At 41.9% G+C, this 14983-nt stretch overlaps 1 protein-coding gene across 1 annotated transcript in view; it reads right to left on the bottom strand.

The window, feature by feature from the left end:
- Nucleotides 1-14983, bottom strand: part of GNL2 (G protein nucleolar 2) — a 40243-nt gene that overhangs the window by 24329 nt on the left and 931 nt on the right. Inside the window, exons 2-6 of the mRNA XM_073665887.1 lie at nucleotides 14167-14251; nucleotides 12514-12608; nucleotides 11857-11996; nucleotides 5401-5585; nucleotides 4161-4227 (exon numbers count right to left, since the gene is read on the bottom strand). Coding sequence (XP_073521988.1) covers nucleotides 4161-4227; nucleotides 5401-5585; nucleotides 11857-11996; nucleotides 12514-12608; nucleotides 14167-14251 — 572 coding nt within the window. The remainder of the gene's footprint in view (nucleotides 1-4160; nucleotides 4228-5400; nucleotides 5586-11856; nucleotides 11997-12513; nucleotides 12609-14166; nucleotides 14252-14983) is intronic.

Consider the following 14983-nt stretch of genomic DNA (forward strand, 5'->3'; position numbering starts at 1 on the left):
CAGCAGTGACAAGGGAGGTAGGAGGGGGCAGTGGAGGGAGTTAAAAGTGTTGAATAACTTTTTGGGATTGTAGGATAAGGAGAATATGAGGGTTTTGAAGTAGGCCTGTTTAACGGAGGTGAGGGCTGATTTGAATGCGAGTGTTGCTTGTTTGAATGCAGTGAAGTCATCTTGCGAATGTGTTTTCTTCCAACACCGTTCTGGACGCTTGTCGAAGCTTTTTAGTGAGGTTATTGTGCCAGGGCTGTCTACTGATTCGTCGCACTCTGCTGTACACAAGAGGAGCGCCCGAGCCAATAGCTGATGTGAGTGGCGTTGTAGAAAGTAGTGGCGCTGTCTGTGTCGTGGAGTGAAGATATTGATGTCAGTGGCAGAATAGAGTCAGAGTGTGTGAGTGTCAAGGTTCCTGCGGGGTGTGCTAGTTGCTGAACGTGGGTGACAGGTGAGGACGACAGGGATGAGAAAGTTAGTAGATGATGGTAAAATAGGGGGAGGGGGGAGATTGTGAGGATGGATGACTGGCCTGTGCATAATGCTGCATGGATGACTATGAGCTGTGCAGTATATTATAAGGAGGACTATGGGATGCATTATACTTCTGTGGAGCCCCATGATCTTTATGTACACCCCTATTGAGTGAGTGAGCGTGTGCACGCATATATATATATATATATATATATATATATATGCGTGCGTATATATGCATGTATGCGCGTGAGTGCGTACATACATATTTTTTCAGAATGAGATGGGGGGAGGGGGCGGTCCAAAACTTGCACCGGGGCCCATCAGACTTTATGCACATGAGAGGAGTGCAGGAGTCTGTATGGCAGAGCATTCTGTGTGTCTCCAAAGCCTCTTTACTATCCTCTATCCGGCATTATTTTGTAGCAGCAATGCAGCTTATAATTGAACATCTCTGTTTTCATCTGTCAGATTCATGTGGAATTTTTCAAGCAAGAAAAGCCCTGAGTGAAACAGTTATACAGAAGTACCTTTCCATAGGTGCAAGATTACAGCTCCTTAAGAAAAACAGTAATGTGCTAAGCATGAGGTCTTAAAGTGCACCTGTCAGCAGGATTGTGCTCAGTAAACTACATACACTGTCAGGTGGGCAACATTACACTGATTACTATGATACCTCGGTTGATGAAATCCGTCCTGTGGTTCTTGTGTAATCTTTACTTTCAGTTTGGAGATAATGATATGGTCGTGCTCCGGGGTGGCCTGTGGGGGGCGCTCTGTCCGGTGCTCTGATTACATATTCATCTGTATGCTCTTATGACTGGCTCATGGTTAACGCAGTATGGGTACCTTTAAGTTTTTGTTTATTTTATTTGACGGCCACAGAGCTCTGATCTTTAGATTTAAAAGCATGACTTTATGACTCCATGTAGGCACCAATAGAAGGAGTCAAGGAACTTTACTGAATCCTGTGTAATACACCAAACTCAATGACCGTACACACCATGGTCCCCCCAAATGGCAGACAAACATTTTTTTTTTTAAAGAGCAAGATAAGTGATGAAATGTGTTAATAAAATATCTACGATTCACTTACAGAATCTCCTGCCAGTCCAGTGGTCCCTGCCTGTCCCACAGTGATCATGTGCTTTACATGAAAACTAACAGCTGTTACATGAATGCTGGATGTGGCATCATTGGTGCAGGACAGTTGGGGACCACAGATGCGGCAGTGTTGGGGGACTGCAAGATTGAACAGATTAGTAATCGTTATTTTAAAACATTTCCAGCTCCAGTTTTTAAAAACTTCCCGTTAACATCAAGTCTGTGTAAAGGATCATGAAAAAAAAAAAAAGAAGTCTGTAGATTGAATAAAAATAAAGAAGTTGTCTATTAATACAGCGGTGTCATCTATCTCAACATTCCAGGTGCCTGCTTCGTGACTTACACATCTGCCCTGCCTTTAGTCAGCCTTAGGGTCCTTGCCCATGACGCGTTTTTCAAGCGTTTAGGCTGCGGAATTTTTGCAGCGTAAACGCTTGGTAGCCCTTCCCCCATTATCCCTGATGAAATTCCGCACTTTCAATGCCCATGCTGCGGATTTTTCCACAGCGTTTTTGATGCGCTCAAAAATCCGCAGCATGTCCATTATTTGTGCGTTTACGCATGCGGAATTGCCATCTACAATGCATTAGAAAACGCATGGCAATTTCGCATGTGCAAAACGCGCGAAAAACGCGTGTCAAATTCCGCACGCGTTTTTCCGGGCAAGGGGATGCAGAAATGAAGCAGAAATTTTCTGCTTCATTTCTACATCGTGGGCACATAGCCTAATAGCAATAGTCAGTCTGACTTTTTGGTGGAACATTTTCACACCACTTAGAAATTACTTCTAAACTCCCTACATTATTTACTTTGGAAACCGTTTATCAAAATTTTTCCCATTTGTTTTTAATTCATTTTCTCAGAAAAAAAATATAATTTGATTTTAAATTACTACAACATAGCAAATTTGTCAAACAACTAAAGGGGCTCTTTTGTTAATGTAAATGGATGTCAGAGGGTAGCCAACATGTCTAGTTATATTTCCACTAAACGGGAAATAAATGGCCAGATATGGCTTCTCTTGATAACAATAGATCTCTGCGTTAATACCACATACACAATAGATAGCTGTAGGCCAAATGCCTGTTCAGCCAATAGCCATCTCTCCCGAATCCTCCATACGTAGGAACTCATTTCATCGATCCGGTGTTCTCTATGAGAGAGCTGTAGCTATAATGCTCTGGAAGCGGCTCATCTCCCATCCCGAACAATGAGATTAGTTGCTGAAATTCAACAGGTTAGACCGGTCTCTACCTAGATATTATGTCAGGGCAGAGCCAGAAGGCTCCTATACACAGACTGTCGGCTGACCCGGCCAACTTCCGTCTAATATGTATGGGGTCTTATAGAGAACTCAGACCCAATGATCAGCTCATTGCTGGTCCAGCTTCTATTTAATTAAATTAAACTGCTTTAAAAAGGAACCCCCTCCCTTCTGGAATATTACAGATCAGGAGGCATGGCCAGTTCATGGTTTCTATTAGTGGCCAGCCCCCTGATATCATCATTTCCTTCCCTGCAGACTGAGATCGGGGGCATGGCCTGCTCTTGCCAACCAGCAGTCAATTTATGCTCTGCTTGCCTTCTCCCTCCACTCCGGAACTATGCTTGTACACCACTTTTATGACTGTCCATGCTCCTGGACATGTCAAAGAAGCTGCAAATACATACTGCAGACCACTGTTGTACAAGCCATGTCGCCTGATCTGATTTGGACATGGCTCATGCAGCAGTGGATCGCTGCATGTATTTGCAGCTGAAGGAGCATACATAGAGTGACTGCTGCTTCGCAGGAGCTGGCCACAGCCCATGCTCGCAGACTGCAGGGAGGAGGTCATCAGGGGGCTGGCTACTACTAGGAGCTGGGAGCAGACTGGGCCCCCTGATCTGTAACGTAATGTCCCAGAAGAGAGAGGGAGCACCGAGGAGCAGCTCCAGTGTCACACTGAACTGCAAGTACTGTGAGGATTACAAACCGCACTATTCGTGCTATCTTTATAGTTTATGAAGGTATGGCCATTAGAATAAATCTCCCCGGAGTACCCCTTTAAAGATCCAAAAAGTGACCATAGGCAGACAAGACTAGTCCACCTTTGCTCCCTGCCAGCTATTCCCTGCACAGCTAGAGGTGATTGACAGGTCTCTTGCTATATCATGATGGCACATAATGTTTTGCTCTCCCTGCAAATTCACAGCTTCTGTGGGACAAGCCATGGTTCTCTCCCTGCTCCCAGCACAGATTCCATATCCTTGAAATGTCAAACACAAACTATGAAGAACCAGTCAGGAAAGAAAGCAGAGGGTGTGAGGAGGCTAAACAAAATAAGTGATCAAAGAAATAGACACAAAGAAACACGGAATTGTCAAGGAAGTAACTTTTATAAGGAGCAAGAAGCAATCCACGATCTGTGACATAGCATGCCAGGAGAAAAGAAGGAGCACTGAAGAGTAGCGTGTCACAATGAGTAGCTCTATATGAGCCCGATGTAAACACATTTTACTCTAGAGTGACCCTTTATTCTTTACTGCAGTATCCTGCCACATTAATTGTGTGTAAACGTCAGTCACAATTTGAAAAGCAAAAAACTCACCTTGTATAATTCACCCCAAATTCTCTTAGACTGGCCTTTTTTAAAGATTTCTTCCCGAGCCTCTTCTCTGAGTATGAAAGAAAAGTACACTATTACACAAAGTCCCTGAGATTCACAGCCTCACACTTATTTAACTGAAAACAGCAGAAATTGCAAGAGTTAGACATGACAATCCGATTCTCAGTGTTGACTCCTGTCGCACTATACTGGAGCTTTTCAGAACACATTGCTCATACATTGTCAGATAATCTGCTCTCATGGCCGATCTGAAAGCTCTTTTCATATAGTTTAGAAGATACATCATTTTTGGTTTTCTTCATTTCTTTTAAAGGGATAGTCCCATAACAGACATGCATTGTAATTGCTGTATGTACATTTTCTTAAATGAAATAGGTCATTAGAACATGACCTATTGTTTAAAAATCTGACATAAAAACTACATTTAAAAGGGAACCTGTTAACTAATACATACTGTCCAAACTGTTGTAATATCACAGCCAAGCATGATTCTTTCTGAAACGCTGCGGCATTCAGAGAAAACATGCTTTTCATAGCTGCCGGGGACTGATCCAAGTTACTGACTAGTCACACAGGCGGGTTCCCGATAACTTCTCCAGCCTGATGACAGTGACTGGCAAGCCTCTGCCTGCGTGTGCATATATAGCCATAGGCTTATTAGTCACGGTCAGTGGGTGGGGAGAAGCCGCTGGCTCGGTCCCCTGCAGCTATTAAAAGCATGCCGTTCCCTGAAACGCCGCAGTGTTTCAGAGACAAAAATACATGACTGGGTTTCTACAGCCAGTGGCTGATAAATGCTGCCTATGGTTTGGGCAGCATTTATCAGCTGATAGGTTCCCTTTAAGATTTTATTTTGTTTTAATTTTCCATTATCATTATGTTTAAAAGAAAAAAAAAGTTCAATTTTGCAGTTTTCACACTGCTCACTAAGCTTAATAATATGCTTTTCGTTCCCATTGTGTAGAGATCACGTCAGCAGTCATGTCATCATCATCATTACAGGCAGGATTACAATGAAACGCCACATTCATGTATGTAAATAGCAGAATCCACTTAATAAATAAATAGCAATATTAAAGCTGATGTCCAGCTCAACCTACCCTGTAAAATATCTTATCTAGGTAACATCGGGCTACAGTTTAGATGGGCACCACAGGTAGCGTTATTCCATCCATGACTTCCCGCAGGCTAGTGGTGGCCAAATATACATTACTCAATATACCTGACTCCAGTGTCTTCTGTAACCAGATCGCGGTCCTTGTCTTGGTCATAGCTGCCTGCTAATGCTTCAGCGTTTTGGAGTAGTTCTTGTACATCACCAGCGTTAAGGTTTGGTCTTTTCCTTTGAGACTTAGGGCCAAAAGTAGTTTCAAACGTTTCCGTGTCCAGAATGTGCACTTTTGCATTCTGTAGAAATAATATATTATTACTGTAGATACACACGAAGAAATGTTTTGCCATTTAAAGATAACCCAATTAGCTTCCCAAATTAGCTAGATAATGTGAGAGCCCAACTAGTTTATTCTAATCAAGTCCTTGATGTCCCAAAGCAATCTTTACATGTGCACCAAAAACCACCATTCTGCCAGTGTGCTTTAGACAGGACTAGGACTTCTCCAAAACTAGTCCAGTCTCAGGAGTTGGTGACCTCAATCTTCACAGTTCCCATCAGATTTTCAATTCATAAAGCATCGTCTGCACTGAAGATATGATGTGGACAGTGAAGACCACGTAAATCACCCCAAGGGGGGGGGGGGCGGCATTGTACAGGACTTAATGGGACAGTGCCACAAAATAGCGCGGGGTAATTTGCATTAAAAACATTAAAAAGAACCTGTCAGAACAATTTTGTAATGTAAACTGAAAGACATGGCAGCAATGGCACTGTAATACTGATTACATTGATACCTTTGGTGAACAAAATCCATTTTATTGTTCTTTAATCACCATGTGAAGTTTCTGCCAGTTAGATTTCGGTGCACAGGGGCTGGACTGTTCACTGGGTCTTTTCCTCCCAGTCTGTGATTCCAGGACCCTCTGCCTGCCTCCAGTCTGTGAATGATAAGTCACTGCTGAGATTTCAGACAGATGAGCCAGATCATTCACAGACCACAGGCAAGGGGGAGGGGCCGAGGAACCACAGGCAAGGGGGAGGGGCCGAGGAACCACAGGCAAGGGGGAGAACACCCCAGTGCACAATCCGGCCACTATGTACCAAAACCGAATTAGCAAAAAAAACTTCAGAAGAGTAAAGTGGATTTCTTCATCAAATGAATCAATATAATTAGTATTACAGCCCCATCAGAGCAAGGTCTTTACTTTACAAAAGCATTTCAATAAAATTTGCAATTTATCTTTTATAGTCTCTGTGTTGCACTGTATTTCTGGCTGCAGAATGAGTTAAAGGGAACCTGTGATATTGAACACGCAGTCTGATCTGTGGACAGCATGGTGTAGAGAAGAAGCTGAGCAGTACTATAGGTTTGTAGGAAAATAATTAGTATAACTTATATTTTAGTCATTGCAATCCCAGGTGTTGCACATGAGTCATAGGTGGGCCTACTCAGTGACTGACACCTATGTCAGCATGGACAGTCATACATGGAAGACTGTCAATCACTGAGTAGGCCCGCCCACTGGACTCATGAGCATACAAACACCAGGCACTCCAATGAATAAAATGCAAAGTTTACTGAAACTGTGTGCACAAAACTATGTATCAATCTGATCAGCTTCTCCTGCCCCATAACATGCTGCCGGCAGATCAGACTATTTTCAAAATGACTGGTTCCCTTGAACTAAGAAGGTCTCATTTTGACAGGTGTTTATAACTCTGCTGAACTCCTCTTTGCTGAATTAATAGCACATGGAAGTTGGGCTTAACTTTCTTGTCATTAAATTAGATGAGTTTAGGAGGTATAGACTCTCTAATCAGAACAAGCTCATCGACATATTTTGAATTAACTCATTCTGCATCCAGCAATAGATGCTATAGAAAATAAATGGCGTAAAAATACAAGAACTTCTTTAAAAAAATACAAAAATGTAAAAAAAAAAAGCCTCCAAATGGGTCTGTTTCCTTCAAGAGGAGGATTTATTAGATCCATTGGTCCACACCTTGTTTATTCAATGAGCATCTAAGAGAGCTTAGGAGGTCAATCCCTTTTCACACAAAAGTCAGCCCCGACTGGTCCAGCTTGAAAAACACTCATGATGAAATAATATTGACAGGGGAAGCTGCGAAAAGTCATATATTAGTGTACAGCAGCGGTTGAAGGGGAGATCTAGTAATACAGACTGGCCATCAAATGAAAGGCTAACAGTGTAATACATGGAAGGGTCGGGCCTGCAAGAACAAGCGCTATTTGCAGCAAACCTCTCTCTGGCTTGTAGAGAGGGTGGGTGAGGTCGCAAAAGAAAGACCCCATTGTCAATTATCTGTCAAAAAGTGATTTGTATAGAAATTGTTTTCATGAAAAAACAAAGCTGATTTAACATGTTATTGTTGTGAGTTCTATTGAATAAAAAATAGGAAATATAAGAAATTACAAAACAATATAAAATGTCAAGATTAAAACTGCTCCCTCCCTCATTCCCTTCCTATGTTTTCTATCCTTCCCAACCCTATACTCCCATTTATTCTTCCTCTCCTCTTTAAAAAGAAAATGTGGATATATCACTCAGTTAATTGTACTATATTTAAAATTAAACAAAAAAAGTGAAAATAAGATTGTCGTAATAATACAACTCTTATTAAAAATGAAAGGTTACACAAGCATAAAAATGGAAGGAGTAAAAAAAACAAACAAAAAAACAAAACAAAAAAACAAGATAAGGGCACTCCCACTCTTATACCAATGTTACAAAAAAAAAATCGTTTGCTAAAAATATTTTAACAAAATAAGTACCTCTGTCGAGGAAGATATTCGTTTATGGATATTATATTAAAAAATTGCAATATAAAAACACACAATAATATCTTCCTCGACAGAGGTACTTATTTTATTAATAAAATATTTTATCAAACATTGATTTTCTTGGAATCTTGGTATTCTAGACTGGGAGCGCCCATATCTTGTTTTTTTACTCCATCCATTACTTCACATTGGAACCTTTTCAAGGAATTGTCCACGAAAACCACGATGGCAGTAAACCACTACCAAGGATTATTACTGGACCTTTGCCTTTCTTCAGAGTTGTGCCTGCCCGACATCACAAGGTGAGCGAAATCTCTTCTCGCCTCTCTCTGGTCAGATTTACTAATACTAGGCTTAGATAGCGCTGTCTTATTTCCCCTGTTTTTTAGGCAACACCTTATAGCTACACGTGTAAAAATATCATTGGGAATAAACGGTTACATGATGATATAACAAAGATGACCCTACTAGAGGCACCATGTCTGTAGCAAGCTCTCTTATGGCCTGTTTGCTGTGTATTTTGGAAGCAGCAGACATTTGTAATACGCTGCCATAAGGCTTTGTCTTAATTTCTTTGAAGACATGTTGCAAGGAATAGGATGAAACAAATGCATATGCGCAGACCAAGGCTAATTTCACACACTTTCTTTGCCAGCATGGTAAGAGACCAAGTGCCAGGCGTTTCCCATCAAAATAAATGTCAACTTGGAACAGAAAAGCCTAATAAAGAATATGGCTGACTATTCTAGGTAACGGGAAACAATAGCCGTTCCATAGCGTTGTCAGTGACCAGATTCACCTCCCGTGATCTACCTGCCAGGCTTTTTGTGCCCTTTCTCAAGAAGTGATTCTTCGCAGTTCCGCATTCTGATAAGATTTCCCTTTTGTATTTAATAAAACACACATGGACAAAGAAAAAAAACAAACACGTGCAATGTAGGATGGGACTGCGTGTTCTGAACGGGAGTGATGAATGCTTGAAACATGATGAAAGATCGCAAACTAGAAGCATGGATGTGTCATTATTAGACAGTACAATACCCTACTATTGGCTAATAAATCCGGAGAAAACATGTGTTGTTAGGTCTTCTGCAGACCCAACTAATAAAGCATTTCAGAAGATGAAATAAATGGCTTTTTCTTAGTAGACTTTAATTTGCCTGATTTCCGCCATAACCGGGCTGAAAAACTCATTCTTATTAGGAACGGCTCTGATGATCATTTCTATTAGAAAAAGAGTTACAGTCTCGAGGTCATGAATTTTGTGGTCACTTATAAGGGGCTTTACTAAGAAAGCTTACAAAAAAATACTGGGCCGATCCATACCCACAAAATACCTTCTGAAGAACAGAGAACATTGAGTTCAAGCTGCATATTAAAAATTAAGTCCAATATAAAAAGACATAAATGCAAATACATATAGGGCAAAAGATTCCAGTGAGGAAGCATCATAGGGAAAGCGCACGTTTAGGGAGTCTGGGCTGGAGAGTCACCAGTGCATAAGACCATGGGTAATTAACCAAGACTATGATGGCCACTTGTCTGGTTCTCTGTGGAATGAGCTGCATATATAGGATGTTATACAGCATGAACGCCAAGTGTTGATACCTTGTACTCTGTGGATTTGTGTTTTATCACATGTTGACTTTGTTTATACATATCTAATACAGCTGGTACCAATGCTGTATGCCGTATTTTTCAGACCGTAAGACGCACTTTTTTCCCCCCACATTTGGGAGGAAAATGGTGGGTGCGTCTTATGGTCTGAATACAGGCTTACCGGGAAGTTGTGGTGGAGCAGGATTGCAAGGAAGCAGGGTCCCTCCGTCTGGTAGCCGGCAGCTGCAGAAGCTGTGCAATGCTGTAGGCCCAGTATTGGAGGCAGAGCTTTCCCGGAGGCCGCATGTGCAGACTGGGATCAGCCGAGATCTCAACTTCGCATGCGCTGCCTCCGGTGGTCATCTTCCTGAAGCTGTGGGCCTCAGGGAAATGGCCGCCGAGATCCTAGTCTGCGCATGTGCCGGCTCAAGTGACCATTTCCTGTAGACCACGGCTTCTGGAAGATGGTTGCGGGAAAAGCAGTGCACTGCGCTATGCTTCTCCGACATCGGGCCCACAGCATCTCACCGCTCCTGCAGCAACCAGGTTCCTGAGGAATGGACCCTGCTTCCTGCTATGCCGCTCCACCATCACCACAACCTGCTGCTGCTGGGGCACCACCTTCTCCCACCCAGGGTTCTCTGCAATGCTACACTTCTGCCGACTTCCTGAGGGACCCTGCCTCCTGTGACCACCCCGCTCCACCGCCCCCAGGTAAGAGACCTATTCGAACTATAAGACAGACTCCCATTTTCTAAAAATATATTTTTCCCATTTTCCACTCCAAAATTTGGTGTCCGTCGCTTGTCAGCTGGGTGGCACTCACAGCCATAACACTTGGATCTTTTTCTTCACTGGTATCTTGCAAATTTGCCCTATATGCATTTTCATTTATGTATTTTTATATTGGTCTTAATAAAGGAATTTTTAATATGTAGCTTGAACTCAAGGTTCTACGTTTTCTGAATGATTTAGAGTTTGCTACAGTGTTGGGCACTAGCAACAGTATTGTAACTTAGGATGAAGTACTGGAACGATATCTGTATAGCTTCTGAAGTTGTGCTATAAACCAGATAGCATAAGTGGCTGATATATGACATATGCAAGAGCTACTTTATTGGATGGGTAGATGAAATTGAGATGACATGTCTTATCCATTATAGAAAGTTAAAGTACTTATATTATGCCAACTGAGAAATGTAAATTATTTTCATTGAAGTAAATGACAAAACGAAAAATCCACTAACAAATTAGTATGATTTGATCATGTTTCTGTACTAGATCAAAGATATTCAAAGATATTCAGCAAATATATAATGGATTAAGAATTATCACGGTGGGTCAACCCCTTTAAAGTGAATATGCCACCAGATTTCAGAACTGTATACATTGTTACACAGATCTCAGACAAGAAACTGATGTTACAGGGGGTGAAATAAGTATTAAACACATACCAACCCATTCAATCCACACAGGCAAAGAAATCAAACCATAAATGTTCATAAATTAAGTTATATGTAATAATGAGAAATGTCACAGGGGAAAAGGATTGAACACATGAAGCAAGAGAGGTGCAAAAAGTGATGACACCAGCTAAATCCATCAGTAATTAGAAAGCAATCCTGCCACTTAGTAAAAAATAATATCAGCTGGTTCAACTGATGGCCTAAAACAAGGTGTCCCATTACCAAGGTGCCACACAAGAAACATCTCTGCACTCCGGGTATTCTGACACTATGCACTAAAAATGAGCTCTGGTGCCGGCTTCTTACTACTGGTCGGAGCTGACAACAGAGAGTGCACGGTCATTGCTCAGTCCCTGGAACGCGGTCACTGATGACGCTTCATTTCAGGGAGGGGGCAGGGGCTGCGGCAGTGACTGGAGCCTCTTCCCTCTGATGACACATCGTTTGAGTATTCCAGCATGAACTGGGATTCTTAAATGAAGCATCATCAAAAAAAGGTAGTAGGGGTAAAATTAAATATATATATATATATATATATAGTACTTGGGGAATGACAGGGGATTTTTAATTCACGTAAAATAAAAATTAGTTTTGATTATAGATAGGAATTTAGGATAAAAATTACTTGTATTGGACCATCCCTTTAATTATAAATCCTCTGATCCTCTATCAAGTATCTTGTCCAACGGTACATACGTGAGGTTTCTTCCGATCGTACAGGAGAGACATCGGAAGTTTGCTCTGCTTCATCACAACTTTATACGGGTCTTTCATGACGGCATCCATTTCTTCTTGAAACTTCTGTAGGGAGGATTGCTTAATGACACGGGTATTTCCTGGTAAATAAGAAATAGGAGACAACCGCTTCAGTGCCTTCTTTCTATTTAATCATAATAATTATTTTTATTTTTATAGCGCCAACATATTCCAAAGCACTTTACAATTTTAGGGGGGACTTATACAATTAATTCAGAATAAGCATATCTCATATCAAAAGGAGTGAGGGCCCTGCTGGCAAGCTTACAGTCTATGAGGAAATGGGGGAGACACAAAAGGTAACATGTACATATGTTGTATAATGCAGCCTTGATATACTATATAGGATAAATAATACATGGACTGGTCGCCTGCCAGTATGTGTGCAGTCCTGACCGAGGCTATTAAGTGCATGGTTGGTATGAACCTGAAATTGAAGAAGATTTTAATATAGGGGAAAACTGGGACGGACTGATAGTGTGTGGAGGCGATACGCCAGTCTAAAGAAATGGGTTTTTAGGGTCCGCTTGAAACTGTGGATATTGGGAATTAATCGAATCAGAAGCTATATTAAGCTGCAGATGGCAGAACACTCACCAAACCACTTGATATTGGGCTCTACCCTAGCCACCGTGCCAGACGGGACAGATGACTGGTACTGCAAAGTCTTAATAACTTTTCCATGTTTGCTCCTGAAAAGGAAAAAATATTCAATTATTCGACTGGTCAAGGCTGTAATATAGTTAAATAACCATGACAACACAACCCTATGACATTGTATTTTTAAAGCCTCATGGTGGTAGCTGTGGATTATATGGGGGTAACAAACATGACTCCCTAAAGAAATAAATTGTGGACAGTAGTCTGAATATGGAGGTTTCACATAACTGGCCATCTATTCTCAATAACATGTAATAGCAAGGAACTCTCCGATCCCTGCCATTTAACACCTTAGATGCCAAAGTCAACAGTAATCTGTGCATCTAAGGCGCTTGACATAGGTGGTTGTGGTAGGTTGTTGTGGCTTACCTCTTTGGCACCCAGTAAGTGACAATGGATTACCGGGGCCTATAATAGCCCGCCGGGTCTTCCATAGGTACTTGCCAGTAAGTGGAATACCAACAGACAATAACACTGGAACACTAAGGTCATGATTCATCATATAAAACTGTTTGAATGGTCAAAAGATGTTAGCGACTTGCAGATGCACAAAACCTTTGCATCTTTTGGCATATTTACACCAATTGTTGCCAGCTCTGCCACTTTTTAACAAATAGGCTGTGGCCCAGTGCGGACGGCCAACAAATTTATAAATTATGCCACAAAAGTGGAGTAAATTACAACAGAAATGTACTCCGGGTGTTACGCAGGGCAGCTGTATGATGTACCACATTCATTAAGAGATGCACAGGCCTCAATGAATTCGCTGCGTGTTACTCCAGCATACTGCATCAAGACTGACCTGCAAAACTACCCAAGTCCCTGATATTCACATATCTGTGTATCACAGTCCATGACTCACAGACCGGCCGTGGCTCCCCGACCCAAAATCACCAGCCTCACAGGCACATATGAGGCTGGGAAGTTTTAAAACGCTGTCCATACTTTGACTGCGACACACAGATATGTGAATCAGGCCTAAGTCCTAGACTAAAAGAATATGCTCCAAAAACAAAATAAAAATTACCATCAATAGGTGCAAAAGAAAAAAAAAAAATCAATTCATAATAGTAGAATAGTTTTTTCTCCTTTTCTCTGATAAAACCCTAAATTTGTTAAAGAGAGTGTCCACTACTTTATCATTGGTGAACTATCCTTCGAATAGGTCATCAATGTCTGATCGTTTGGGGGACGACACAAGGCACCCCCCCAATCAGCTATTCTCGGTGTTGGCAGCCGCCGGGCAGAACTGCTCAACTGCAGAGCTGCTCCATCTTCGGATAGTGGCCACGGCTGGGTATTGCACATACACCTCCTATTCAAATCAATAAGAGGCAGATGTGTAGTAGCCAGTCGCGGCCACTATCAGAAGCCTAAGCATTTCCAGACAGCGGCTGCCAACACCAAGAACAGCTGATTGGCAGGGGTGCAGCGTGATGGACCCCAAACGATCAGAAATTGCTGACCTATCCTCATCAATATATATACAAAATAATTTAAAAAAAAATCACTGTGCTAAAAAACAATATAGGCTAGTCGTTAGGGACTCAAACAGTCATAAATGCTGTCACTTCAGATGATCAGACTTACCGTCGCTCCTTCTGGCGGTACATGTTGAGGCGCTTGATAGTTGCCCGGTCCCTCATATTCTGGCCTCCAGCACCCTTGACACGATCTAAAGAAAATTCATTAATACCGTCAGGCAGATACATTTTAAATAAGGTAAAATAGTTTTGAAATAGCATCACAAAGACTTTAAAGGCTTGTCCAAGATTAGACAAAAGAAGCACACAGGCAGTGACATGTAAAATAAAGAAATAATGTATACTTACCCTTTATAACTCCAAATCATTACATCATCACATCCCTGACACAGAAGTGGTCCTGCAGTGCATCACCACATAGGATCAGTGTGCTGGATGGTACAATGATTTACAACCATACAAGTAGAGATGCACATGATCAGCCACCTCTTCACTCCAACTGGAGCAAGACAAGAGCCCATTCTCCAGATAGAGAGGGTTGTTCTAAAATAAGAAAATCAATACTACGCACCTATTCTATTGCCCAGCGGTGCAGCTTAGACACTGTGGGCACGTGACAGTGGCAGCCAAACAGTGGCAGACGTCATAATGATTTGCAGCCGGCTAAAGGGAACCTGGCAGCTGATTTCAGTCTAAAAAGCTGCGGTATCTCACAGAAAAATATAATTTTAAAGTCATAAGGGACTGAACAGCATAGGAGACTAGTTGGCCAGGCAGGTCCTCAGCCCGCTGCCACTGACTGACAGATATCTCCCTATAGGCAGACGCAAGGAGAAGCCTGTCACTCAAGGGCAGTGGTGGGGAGAAGCCAGCTAGGACCGGCCTCTCTCACTAGTCTCTGTATGCCTCGGTCTCCAGCTATA

This window comes from Phyllobates terribilis, unplaced genomic scaffold, assembly GCF_046119375.1.
Source record: "Phyllobates terribilis strain yellow unplaced genomic scaffold, ASM4611937v1 Scaffold_2__4_contigs__length_985480577, whole genome shotgun sequence".
Lineage (NCBI taxonomy): Eukaryota > Metazoa > Chordata > Amphibia > Anura > Dendrobatidae > Phyllobates > Phyllobates terribilis.